General features: G+C 31.8%; 1 protein-coding gene across 1 annotated transcript in view; it reads right to left on the reverse strand.

The window, feature by feature from the left end:
• Nucleotides 1–8,697: 8,697 nt before the first annotated feature.
• Nucleotides 8,698–14,139, reverse strand: part of LOC143071067 (NBAS subunit of NRZ tethering complex-like) — a 43,023-nt gene continuing 37,581 nt past the window's right edge. The window contains exons 38-43 of the mRNA XM_076245143.1: nucleotides 13,478–13,586; nucleotides 12,879–12,965; nucleotides 11,616–11,758; nucleotides 10,275–10,401; nucleotides 9,630–9,758; nucleotides 8,698–9,025 (exon numbers count right to left, since the gene is read on the reverse strand). Of these exons, the coding sequence (XP_076101258.1) occupies nucleotides 8,738–9,025; nucleotides 9,630–9,758; nucleotides 10,275–10,401; nucleotides 11,616–11,758; nucleotides 12,879–12,965; nucleotides 13,478–13,586 (883 nt within the window). The 3' untranslated portion in view covers nucleotides 8,698–8,737. The remainder of the gene's footprint in view (nucleotides 9,026–9,629; nucleotides 9,759–10,274; nucleotides 10,402–11,615; nucleotides 11,759–12,878; nucleotides 12,966–13,477; nucleotides 13,587–14,139) is intronic.

Raw genomic sequence — 14,139 nt, forward strand, 5'->3', positions numbered from 1 at the left:
AAAACAATTAACATAGAATATAATTTCATACAATTGTATCAATTGAAAGAAATAAATCAATAACATTTTCGTAATCTGTCCTGATATTTTCATTTACATAACTTGTATTATCAATTGGTTATTCAGTACTTTAGTGTGTCTGATTTCAAAAATATTTCCTAAATGGGTATGAAATGTCTAAAACAACCAATATCTATGTCTGTTGGTCTCTTGAGGGGAGTTTTTTCATCGGCAGTCATTACAAACCTTCTTTTTATATTTACATTCAAAAACCTTCATAGTCTATGAACAATTATTTCAAACATTACAATACTGACTTACATGATTGGTATTCCAAGAGTTCTCAAAAATGTCCAAATACTTCCTAAAATTAAGATAAGAATATATTAATAATATTTTTCTTTTTGGACATATACAATATTATAATTGTGGAAGACATTTAACATTTGATCTAGAGATCAGCATCCTTAACAGAGCATCACGAGTTTGTACCCATGATCTTGAATTTTTAATTGAAATAGATATAAGAAGATGTGGTAAGTAATGCAACTATGTCAAACTTGTAATCTGTCAATTCAAATTTGTTATAATTGCATTCATTTTGTTACCGAAGAAGACAGAATGCAAATCGGGCAATAAGTAAATGGTGCCGATTGCATTCCCAAATTCAAACAAATTATGAAATACTTCACATCAAATAAATCACACTTATTTTGGTAATTTTATATGACAAAATATATCTACTTTATGATAAAACTTGTATTTATTTGTGATTAATATTATGTGCCAGGTTAATTTATTGAGCAATTCCTGTAGTTTTTCAGTCAGACGCTACCAAAATCCATTAATCTCGCAAAGTCTTGTGAAATTCATTCCCCATTAGATATACATGTACCTCTAGCATGAATTAAGGAAAAAATTTCAAACGAAGAGCAATTCCTGTTTTTCATCATGACTGTTCCTCATGAAAAACAATGGAAAAAACCTGGAAAACAAGGAGCCTTATACTTTATTATCTACTTACTTTGTGTTACTGATGTTAGTCTGCCCAGTAAAGATACATGGCCTCTATCTCTGGCTTCTCTTGTCTGTAAACAAACATTTTCTGTATGCAGAGTGGCCTTTCTCGTAAAAATCTGGTGATTCACAATATGCAAGTGTGAAGGGGAAAACCAATGTAAACATTCCTCCGTCGTTGAAATAAACTATACCTTTCTGTACATGTTATACAAATGCTTACCTGAATATCCATGCTTCTTTGTTGATTGTTTACAAAGGTGACAAAGTCACAATCGGTAAACTTCAGCTTCAAAACACGACCATTAATTAGCTGCCATATTTTCACAACAACACTGGTCGATTTAAATATTTTTTTTGACGATTGCATACAATGGGAGGCAACTCTCATTGCACCTAATTTACAACGCCGTGTGCTAGATTTGCCTCCCCTTGTTATTTCATCCGGGGTTTAGTTACCATGTGGTTTAAGCAGAGAGCATGTTCCAGCCGCATTTTATTATGTATTTGATTTTTTGGGGGATTATGCGAAAATGATGTGAGAAAATGAAAAAATTGTGCAAAGAAGACAAGGTTTATGATATTTTTAAGCATTGGTTCAAGAATTGGCATAACAGTCTTTTTCACCAGTCACTCCTTTCATATGACTTGAAATAAAAGATATTTTGTGTAAGATATTTTCAGTGATTGTTTTATGACTAATAATGCTGCCAGTTTGGCTTTATTTACAATAACCAATTTAATATGTTCATATGGGTAGTAAAAATACTTCAACTTAGTACAATTCTCTTTATTATCTTTCAGAGTTGAAAAAACACACTTATGACAGTAATGTAATGAGTTATAAAGTATGTCGTGCTTTACGGCGTATGGGACATTGTAATAAAATGTTTGTCAAGGTCAAATGTTGCAAAACCTGCGAAGAAAGAAAATGGAGAGGAAATCGTCCAAAGGGTGACTTTTATTTGTCCATCATAAAAAGGCAACGTAACGGTTAGGGGATTGTATTGGTTTTTTATAGTGATATATCATGAACTGTGAGGAAAGCTTTTGCAATTGCAGAGAGTAAATTATAGAAATGTTTGCTTAATAATGTAAGCCATTTATACTCTTTTAACGAAGAAGGCTTGTTTACTGCAAGTTCATTGTAGGGCAAATTATTTGTCAAGTTGTATTTTTCTTTTTTAAAAGGTGTAAAATTGTCATGGTAATATTGCTTGTTTAAAAGGAAAATTATCATGGAATATGTTGGATACATTGGGCATTATTATGATGTTGTTGCACCGCCAGTATAAAAACAAGTTATATTTAAATAAATAAATGAAGTGCAGATTATTCCATGTTCTAAATCTGACAAATATTTGTATTTTAAAATGAAAGCGGTCATGTCTTTTAAATCACAATCTCTCTAAGAATAGAATAATAATTGTATTATAACCATCAAATGACTAAGGCAATTTCAGCTGGCTTTAAATTCTTTAATAACATTAATACACTGCTGATATTTGAAGCCAGGAATTCTGAGAAAGTGTGTGTTTTGACAAAACAATTTTCGTTTGGGGATAGCATTATTCAACTTAATTTCAACATAATATGGTTTTTGTCTTATATGTCCCATGTAAAAGGTACCACTTGTAGAGCAAGAACTGGTCAACTCTTCAACAACATTTTTGCCCATTTTTTGGAAAGTTTTATCTTGCTTCATCAGAGGTTTTTTAGTGGACTTTGTAAGTACTTTGGTCATGATCATGTTTGTTATTCATTGACATTGTTAATTGTCCCATTTTTTGTTTGTTTTTGTGACATTAAAGGTATAATAAATTAATTATGACTTTTGCACCTCTTTAACAGGGATCCGTAGAGCTTCAGTATATGAAGTAATACATGGTTTATAGCTTGTAATGAGATTTTCGTGTAGAGTTGCAGGTTTAGATTTTTTATTTCCAAATCTAGGCAACTTACAAGTGATCATTTGGGATATCCCATCTCAAATGGGTATTTATATCCAGAAATTAAAAAGAATTGAAGACCAAAAGGTAAGGTTTGCATGAAACCTGGATTTTTTTCTTAGTGATATTATACCAATATGATACATCATTTTGTTCAGGGAGGAGTACCCAATCATTTAATGAAAAAAAATCGAACATCGCCCGTCCCGTTTTTTCAGGTGAAAAGCTAAAAATTCCGATTTTTGACGATTTTTAGGGAAAATTGTATTCGAATTCTTCTGAAATAATAATGTATGCGAGTGACTTTAAAAAAATAAAAATAAATAAAACATGTATAAATAATTGTGGTCCATTCATTAATAATAAATTCTAATTAAAAGTATCATAAAAAAAATTCCTAAAAACTAGATTTTTTAATTTTTGGGTTAAAAAAAACCCCGTTGCCATGGCAACAAAAAGCCAAAAGTATCCCTTTTCCGGGTCCACCGTTTTTGTAAAAAAAACTGTGAATTTAAGGAATTAACTATTTGCATTATAATGAGCTAATAAAATTGATATGTCCCTTGAACTCGTTTTTACGGAAATGGCCGTTATATGTGTTCATCTTGTCATTTCTGTAAAACACAAAAAAAAAAATTTTGTTGATCTGCATGCAAAGAAGAAAGTCATCTTTAATAGCATCTTTTAACAAAGAAATATTTTGTCTTGTAACACTTTGGGATATAATAAATGAGAGAAAACTTAGGGGTGACATCAAAAGATCAATGTAGGATAAAAAAACTTAATTCAAATAGTTTGGGGGTGGGGGGATAAAAGTTGCTGCAAGTTTTGTTAATTTGACATCGATTTTATATATATCCATATCGGTTAATCAATTTTCCCAAATTAAGATACTAGGGGGAGGGGAGGGTCAGTGAACAAACTATGTGAATTAAGTTTTTTTTTTATCATACATTAAACTTTTGATGTCGTCCCTTAACTTTTATGCCCACAACTATCAGTCGGAAGGGGAGGTGTTTAACTTTGGTCATACTTGTGTATTTAAAATACATGTACAAGACTCTGATTTTGAAGGAAACACTTATATTCTTTCAGTGCTTCAAACTGTAATATTTTAAATCCTAGAAAAGCATTCAAATTGCCATTAAAAGTAATGAAAATTGCTTCATTGCCCCATGTTTGGTTAATTGTTTGTATGCAGCAATTGGATGAAAAGACATCAGTTTTACCTATAGTAAAGTCATTTACAGCAGCCGTGTTTATTCCATTCATTTAAATCTAGACATCAACAAATGTTATTCAAATATGATCAAATATTTATGACTAAGCAGGGAAAGAAAGCCCTGCAGGAGAAAGGTAGATTACTGGTACGATTTGTCCAATTGTTACACATGATGTTCAGATTTGGGGTCTTTGACCAAACAAACAAACTACATGCTCCTATACATGATGAAAGACGGAACAGACGATGGCAAATGCAGTTTTACTGTCCACACGTAGGGGAGACCGTCAGTAAAACGGAAATTTGCGACCGTCAAATCAAAATTGATTGTGGCTACTCTTCAACCACAGTTATGTAATTCCGATTATAATGCATTACAAAAAGAAATAATACGTTAGAGCTTGGAATAAATGGGTAATGTGTCCATGGGACACTGATGATGCCCGCTCTTACATAAACATGAAACATTATAAAGCATTACGTATACATTTTATAACATTTGGTAAAAGCAAAGTTGGAGAACAGAAACGAAAAATTCAGAAAACGACCTCATAAAAATACTCCGAGCGTCGTCACTACTTTATTATGATCTCTATATATACGGAGAAAGACTAAAAACTAACAATTTCCCGGATTTTATAGTGAGTCTGTACGTGTATAGAGACACATATTACTATCCTTGTTTTTAGATAAAATGATTCAAAATTGACTGATATGCATAGAAGTTTGTTTGATTAGAGGTTGTAAAATATCCAGTGGCAAATACTTCAGGCATGTTCAGGACGACACAATACAATAGTTGTGTCTTAATGCATCCATAAAAAATACTATTAGAACACCCCGTCAGTTGTAAAAGTGATTGATAAAATAAAATATATTTCGAATGATGTAAACGTGTGGGTTGTGTGCGTATTTGCGGACAAACCTAGCAAACTATACATTTGAAAAGACCAAGTTCAACATTCTGTCATTCGTAAAAAATATGCAATAAAAATATCTGAGAATATATATTATGCATCCTCTATAAGTAAAACACATGGCGCATTATGTAAATTTTTAAACTAAATTGACTAAAAGTGTCACAAAAATGTGCCGTTTTTCATTCAATCCTGCGTTTCTATAATTTGTATTTATACTGTATAAAAAATCGGAAACGGCGTGCATCAGACTTACAAAAACAATAAAAGAGAAAGCTCAACAGTCAGTGAAAAAGTAACCGGGGTTCTTGAAGCAGAATAAACAACACTTCTATCTTGTGAAAGGACAAGACGGGGACAAGCCATAAAAACACAAGATATTAGACCGATTTCTATTGAAATACCTTCCTATACATTATTTTTTTTTTTTTTAGGTTTAATTATCTTTTATGGCGGGAGAAAAGAGATAGGGGAAGGGAGAATGGAGAAAGGTATCCCTTGTCCGACCCCTTAATCATAAATCTAGAACTGTAAAAGTGACGACATCAAAATTCAAATCTATTCTGTGTTTTGTGGCAAAAAGCATTGTGCATAAGTTTTATATCAGTTGGTTGAGGAAAACTAAAGTTAGAGAATGGAAACCAATTTTGTAAAAACGGACGTACACTATGATACGTACATTCGAATCGACGTACAAACAGACAAGGATATAACTCAATGCCCCCTTTGCTACTGCGGGGGCATAAAAATGATAAACATTTATGAAATAAAATAAAATTCCGCGAAACTTCATGAATGGTTTTTGCACAAAGACGTTATGACTAAACATGCTAAACGTGACGTCATATAAATGAAAACTAACAAACTGGAGGTCATAACGTTAATTGTACGATTCAAATTTTGATAAATTACATCAAAACGGCGATTTTGAGGTAGGTGTTGTTTTATTTTCAATAATATTGTAGTTATCGGACATTGGTTAATCCAAGCAATTCAAAATTGCGGGTCCCTCCTTTTTTCAATTATTTGAATTCGGGTTATCTCCTTGTGTACGCAAACCTTACCTTAAATGTGTCTAATTATTTGTTATAAATGACTGTAACGAACAACAGAAACAGGCCAGCTTAATATGATATATTTCCAGACAGTCAATGCTTGAATTTATATGAATTGTAAGAGATTTTTATAATGTTCCTGAAAGACATGATACCGGTAAAACGTTTTTCTTATGAGATGCCCTGAATTTAAAACCCAAATTTTGTTCTCATGCAAATTTTAACAAATTAAAATATTTCCGAAATGTCTCACATATAATGTGTCTTTTGAACTTGAAACCAAAAATGTCAGTTTTAAAGATAGTGTGGATATCATATTCTAATCCTATTGGAAATACAACATTCTAATATGACGTCCTTATTACGCTTTGTAAACAAAGCCGTGTTCTAATGAGCACAAAATATGTTTGACACATGCGCACGAAATTACTGTTTATATTAACGTTATTTCCATCGTTATCCTTTAAAATATATACATTTAAGCAGCTAACATAAACTTTTATTATATTTTTTTATGAAACAACATATATTTACCCTGCTTGTAGTTTTTAAACTTATCAAATTTGCAATGCAATGCACAGACTCCTCGAGGAGGAAACGGGAACAGCCAAACATTTTTACGGTAATTTCGTACGCTTCGACCTATAAAAATACTGTATTTGTCCTATTAGAATCGAAATAATTCCTCCATGTCATGCTCTATGCTCATTTTAACATGGGTAGGCATTATATTTGACCACATTTTACACCTCGCTAACGCTCAGTGTAAAATATCGACAAATATAATGCCTACCCATGTTAAAATGAGCATAGAGCATGACATGAAGGAATTATTTCTTAAGTATTTTGAATCATACACCAGTATGCATTTTTTTAGAAAGCATCTCATGTATTTCAAAAATTCATTGGTTGCATCATTCCTATTTATAATCCTATATTTGTCATAATATATTTACATGTTTTTTTGTACATTTATACCTCGTGTCAACATACTCGACTCATTATTTTATACAAGCTTTTAAGTCAGTGATATGTATCATGTTGTATGCTTCCAAGTGTTCCGTCTTATAAGAAATGAAATAAAAATTTTAATTGAAAGAATTTGTTGCTTTGTTGCTTTTTACATACTTATACTTCTGATCAATGAAGCAAAAAAATGAGGCCAAGGTCAGATTTACCCTGCTAGACAACATGTGCACCATACAATCCTTCCACACACCAATATATTTGACCTACCAGTATTGCTATTACATGTAGTATTGACAAAAAAGACATAACCATGAAAATTCAACATTGAACAATGAACTATGAAAATGAGGTCAGGGTCAGATATGCTTCCAAGTGTTCCGTCTTCTAAAAAATTAAATAAAACTTTTAAATGGTTGAATTTGTTGCATTCCTGCGTTTTACATACTTATACCTTAATTGTCAAAAGAGAAACTTAGATAATACCCATATAACTTACTAATCATAGCATTTACTATGCAGAAGCATTATAATTTATTTTGCATTTGTGCATGCTTCAAAACTTGCAATAAAGGTGTACTGTAATTGATCAATGAAGTATAAAAATGAGGCCAAGGTCATCCTTCCACACACCAATATAATTGACCTTTTGCTTATAATATTGAAAAAAAAGACATAACCATGAAAAGTCAACATTGAACAATGAACTATGAAAATGCGGTCAAGTCCAGATAAACCCTGGCAGACATCATTCTTCACAACAAATAGAGTTGACCTATTGCTCATGGAATCGGATAAACTGACAAAACCAAAAAAACTTAACATTGACCAATGATCTGTGAAAATGAGTTCAAGTTTTGAAAAAACCTGCTAGAAAGAGATGTATATCATTCCATACATCAAATATAGTTACCTTATGCTTATAGTATCTGAGGATAGACAAATCCACAAAAACTTAACATTGACCAACGAATCTTAGGCCGACCAGTCTTACTCCTTAATGCCACATGTTTATTTGAGATGCAGCAAATACCAATTTTGAAGGTGCAGAACCAAACAAATCTCTATTGAAACTAAATGTTCCGATGCTTATACAACTGTTAAACAATATAACTGTTTTATAAAAGTGGTTTCCATTAAACTGACCTTATCACAAACTTTGAAATATAGACTATGCTAATTTTAAAGTCAATGAACAATGAGTGAAGAAATGGGCCACAAAATCTCAACTGAAATGACAAGTGTCAATGCCTATTTAACTGCATTTCATATATGATTGACTTGCAATTAGTGGCCTATCTTATACTGACCTAATTTGTAAACTATGCATTATTGAGGGGGAAAGACTTAAAAATCTCCAAGGAAATTAGATGTGTCAATGCTAAAACAACTGCTTACCAAATATCATACCATTAGTGGTTCCCCTTAAAATGGACCTTAATAATTACAATCTGTAATAAACTGCTGAATCTGCCAGAAACAGCACGCCTATATCTCACCTTTGCCACTTGGTAAAGGAGACAAAATAAAATTACTTATTTTAACAAACATTGGAAGAAAAAAAAAGAGAATTATCTTGAGCATTTTATTGATAATAAACTTAATACAACATTAATGTTTGAGCCATTTCCCTACAGCTCCCAAAGCAGAACCAAAAGTCTGAAGCATTGAATGTGCTGATCTAGACTGCAACATTAAAGAACCAGCCTCTGCTTTGAACCCATTGTCATTAAGCTGATTGGCTACTGTTTTCAATAACATATAGTCATGTGATTGTTCCCCCACATTCTGATTGGCTAACAGATAACCAATCACAGGTTTGTAATAAACTGTATTAACAATTTGTGGCAGAAGACTTCTCTTTAACAGGAGATCAAACAACTCTTCATCATCTTTTGCCTAAAATTAAACATAGATATTAAAATAAATACACATATGAATTTAACCAAATAAAATGCTAATTGTGTATACTTCTTCCTCTATCTGTATGGCTATCTACATTGTTTGGCATTATTAATGGGTGCTTTCTATGGTGCAAACAATAAAGTGACTAAAAAATGGTTTTTAATTTTTAACCTCTATTTACATCGAATGCTGCTTCATGTACTCAATAGTTTTTTCTGAGCATCCTTTTTAAAAAGTTGATAACATACAGACAGAGGAATATGGCTCAAAATTACTATGCAAGTTTGACATCTTTGCATGTTAACAATACCCTTTTATAAGGGAATAACAATGAGACCACAGGAAATATCTATTTTGATAAGCTTATTATTGCTGTTCTGGTTGTCTCCCTTATAAAAAGTTATAAAATCAGGGACCAACAAAATTATTTGTGGTGATTGTCACAAATTCCTGTTTTAAGACTATATTCATGGTTATAATCCTTTAACAGGAGTCAAAATTGTGTATTGAAAAGGTAAATTGTTTAACGTTCCAAGGCATGAATATTCTCTTCGAAATAAAATTAGATTTAAATCATCCAAAAATAAATACACTTTACCTCATCAAGAGCTGCCAGTTCTGTGACAACAGCCGACAACATGTCTTTATGTGTGGATAACAATACAAACTTCACTCCTTCTATTGTGTACTTCTTCTCTATCATCTTGTTATACACATGTCTTCCACACTGAAAAAAGGATAAAAACATGTATAAATGTTTCATTTTATGGAAGCTAAAAGTCACTTGATTATATTATCTTTTGGAAAATCCTGTACTTTTTACAACACTTAAATCTTTTCCATTTCTTTTGGTAACTCCAAACCTCAACTATCATTGTATTGTATAAAAAGATCTGGTGCTTAAACATAATAAAAGACACTTGCTATTTATGCATCACCCACCAGATTAGGTATAAAACTTGGTTAAAGATGATAGCTATTAAGCAACATAGGTTTGCATGTTCTGTCTCTTTGATAAAGGGAGGTAAGACTGACCATTAAACTAAAAAGATTTAATATGATACAGCACTGTATGGCCTTCAACAATAAGCCTTCCTCATAATAATAGCTATAAAAGTTACTGGCATGACAAAATACTGAGGAATTTTAAATTAGATTAAATCAAAACAGATTTTTATAGATTTTTTACAGCATGATAGTCTTTAAGAATAATACTTTTATTCTACTAAAATAAAACACTAACCTTTATATCCAGTTTAACACTATCACAAATAGTTGTGAACTTTGTTACCACCAATGATACAGTCTTAGAATCTGAGGTGTTTATCATAGCACAAAATATGTTTACCCAAACATTTTGTTCATGGTCACTGAAATAGATATAAATACGTCATCTTTTAGGTAACCTAATTTCTTACAACAATAGTGATGCAATGATGATAAAACACCCAATCGGATTCGTCAATTTTTATACACACTGGAGGTAATTTGCATGGATTTCAATGGTAAGATGAATCGTAAATGTAAACGCACAACTGCTGTTAATTCAGAGTGCATAGCTTGTTTATTATTGCGTTTATTGAAAAAAGGAAAAAATTGAGGAAAATATTGTCACTTTTATGATTTAATGAAATGTTACATACAAATAATGCAAGTTTTATATTTGTGACACCTATACCATCACAGTTTTGCAATAACGAAAATATTTAGGAGATATAACGCATCGCCAGTAAACGGGTATTTGCGACCATCAAATCCCCAATTGATGCCGTCGGAGCTTAAAATACAATATTGTTATCTCCATTCCAATGAAACTGACAGAAAACAACGTTAAAACATGTATTTAATATCTGTCATATGCCGTCTGCGCTTGCGCGTACGTCCCATAGCATCAATTGTTATTTGATGCCATGTAAATAAGTGACGTTATCCAATCAAAATGAACATTACAAACGTTGTTGCATTAGAATTCTTCATTGACAGTAAATAAATGGTTGTATATTTGGTTGTTTAAAAAAGGCGGAGGAGAACCTAGATGTTTTGGATAGTTTAATAATCTCCATAAAAAACCTTCTTATAGACTAAAATAACATATTTATTTTGCCTATTGTTTACAGTTTGTTGTCACAGCAAGAGTGTTACGAGAAACATTGTCAAGAATACTGTAAACCAACTTATTTTCGTGGATACTTAATTTCGCGTTTTACCCTTCCTAGACCACTTTGCAGCTATTTAATTTCACGATTTACTGAAGTTCAATAAGAAATGATCCAAGTATTACACATTCGCGACGATTTATTCGTGTTATTTTACTACTCGCGAAAGTCGCAAAAATAAAAGGCTCGCGAAAATAAGTTGGTTTACAGTACTTGTTTCCCATACAGGAAGGTGTGAATGTATAACAGGTCTCTTGCACATAAAGAGATTACATAACAGGTCTCTTGCACATAAAGAGATTACATAACAGGTCTCTTGCACATAAAGAGATTACATAACAGGTCTCTTGCACATAAAGAGATTACATAAGATTTAGCATTTACTTTGCTATAGTAGCATTACATTGTACCCATTTAATTCCACTCACCTGCTACTTGCAGCTTTTAGCGGAGGCCATAGTTGTAGTAAGTCACATATAGAATTAAAATGATTGTAATTAGAACTCTTGGACAATAATTGTAAAAACAGCTGATGTCTTGCCTTGTCTGTATTGATATCACCTTCTTTAAGCTGCAAAATCAAAATAAATAAGTCTTTAACATGTGTTTTTTTTCTCTTCATAATATAGATTCTGATATTATCAACAGGATCGTTCATTTAAAAAAAAAAATACCAACTAACTGATCAGTAAGTAGCAAGGTATCCCAAGGTAAAACAATAAATGGGATTAATCTACTGATAAGCGTTTTCTTTTAGAATGATAGATGAATCGTTATAATGAATTGATTCCATATTAAGTGTTCCCATTAAGCAAATTATTGCTCTACCACAAGCATTATTTTTTCCAGAATAGAGTAATTTGAAAAGTGCATTAATTCTACAAAAAGGTGTTTTCTTTTTGAATAATAGATTAATCTAAAGCTGGTTATTGTCAACTTACATGCAAAGACCATAACTTGGTGGGGATATGATACAGACATGTGACAGAGTTGTCAAGCCACAACTGGAGATTTGGAAATTTTCAGCTGGATCTCATAACTGGAGATTTTTTTTCAACCTTTTTATCGACGTATGCAATGGTTTTTGTGTGTGTTTAAACTGCATTACTTGTTAAAAGAACAATGATTCCATACCTTTAAACACCTGCATATCATTTTTACTTGATAAAAATAGAAGATGAGGAGTTGTAGGCTTGCTGGTTGGTAACTGTCTCCACAAGTTTGGTCAAGTCATAAGGGTCACCATAGTCAGCTATGCATGAAGTGTAGTTAGTATGGTCTTGACCCTTGTGTCTTAAACTACATGTAGCTAGTTGATCACCAGGTAATTTCCTATCATCTTTAATTTATTGTTGTATATACAGTTTAATCCTAAACACTTCAGGCTGATTTTACCTATTTTATGACCTCATTTTACCTTTTGACACAACAGGAAACTTCCCTTTTTCTCGAACTTTTCCCATATCAATTTCGAGTTTCTCTGACCTTTTCTCTGTCCCTATCAATTTTTTGTAAACAAAATTGTGTACTGAAAATTATAAGAGGTTGACATTTTCAAAAAGCAGAAGATTTCAAATTTTAAAGGAAGGGACGTAAAAGGGTCTGAAAAGCGGGAGATTTGGACTTCCCCCGGAAGAATTACATGTATGATGATACACAAGTACATATACTCTTAACTCCTTATAACATACCTGTGTATCAGACCATGTTGCCTTGACAACAGCCTCAGTTCTGTATAATGTCAATAAAACTAAATCTTCCTCACTTAATTGGAAACTCTGTAAAAAAAGGCACTTACAGATTATTTGGCAAGATTACATGAACATGTACAATGACTGATGGTTAATATCCTACTGAAACATCATTCAAAATCTTGTTACTATAAAAAAGACTTCCAAAAAACTTTCCTATAACCATAGGTGTAGAATCAGTATGCATGCATGAGAGAAAATGTTACTAATTTGCAAAACTTTTTCTGACCCATTTATCCTTTTGAACAATAAAAATTTGTTTAAGCTAAAGCCTAGACCGATGTAGAAACATTTATGCTAACCGTCTAATTTTAGCGATCTTTGGTAATATAAATATTAACAACTGGACATTAAGGTATCAATAATCAATCAATCTTTTTATAATTTACTGTATAATGAAGCTTTTCACTGATGGTAATAATATGTTCACAAACAAATGCAGCTACTTTCATAATAATGAAATGTTGTCTGCATAAAAAACAAAAAGAAAAAAAATAATTAATACATTTTTAAAATGCATTAACTGTTCCAATATATACCTTTTCCACCATATGTAAGACGTCCAGTCTTGGTTGGACTGCTACCCTGTCATCTGAACAAAATGGTCTCAATAAAACCATAACATCTTCTGGGGAAACCAGGTTACCCCTGAAATATAAAGAGTAAAGGAATGTTAAACATGGAACGAAAAATTTCTTGGTAAAAATCCCTACTGAAACCATTGCATATGTGAATTTCAGCAGTTTATTTGACAGAAGAAGTCATCTTTATTTTACTATAAAAGAGGGTCTTTATACAGCTGTTTGTTGAAAAAAATTAAGCCACTACAAGGGAAATTGATGATCGGCACATCTTCAGACTCAAAGATGAATCCAGGATTGATTTTGATATCATTTTTGCCCAGATTTATAAGACTTTAGCATCAGTAATTTGTATGTATACATGTACTTAATACTGGGGAGTAATATATATTCTATGGGTAAACATTTTTGTAAAATGAGAAAACTGTATTTTCAAAGATACTTGAATTCTTTGGTTTGTAAAATTCTTTATACATGTATAACCAGTATTAATATTTTGTTGAAAACTTGATTCATGTATAACCTTAAAATTCCGGAAAATTAGTGACCAACAGTAATTATGAATACACAGTATCTACAGTTTCATGGCTAGTTTCAAGTTATTTTAATACAATTTTAGA

The sequence above is a fragment of the Mytilus galloprovincialis genome, chromosome 4 (genome assembly GCF_965363235.1).
Source record: "Mytilus galloprovincialis chromosome 4, xbMytGall1.hap1.1, whole genome shotgun sequence".
Taxonomy (NCBI): Eukaryota; Metazoa; Mollusca; class Bivalvia; order Mytilida; family Mytilidae; genus Mytilus; species Mytilus galloprovincialis.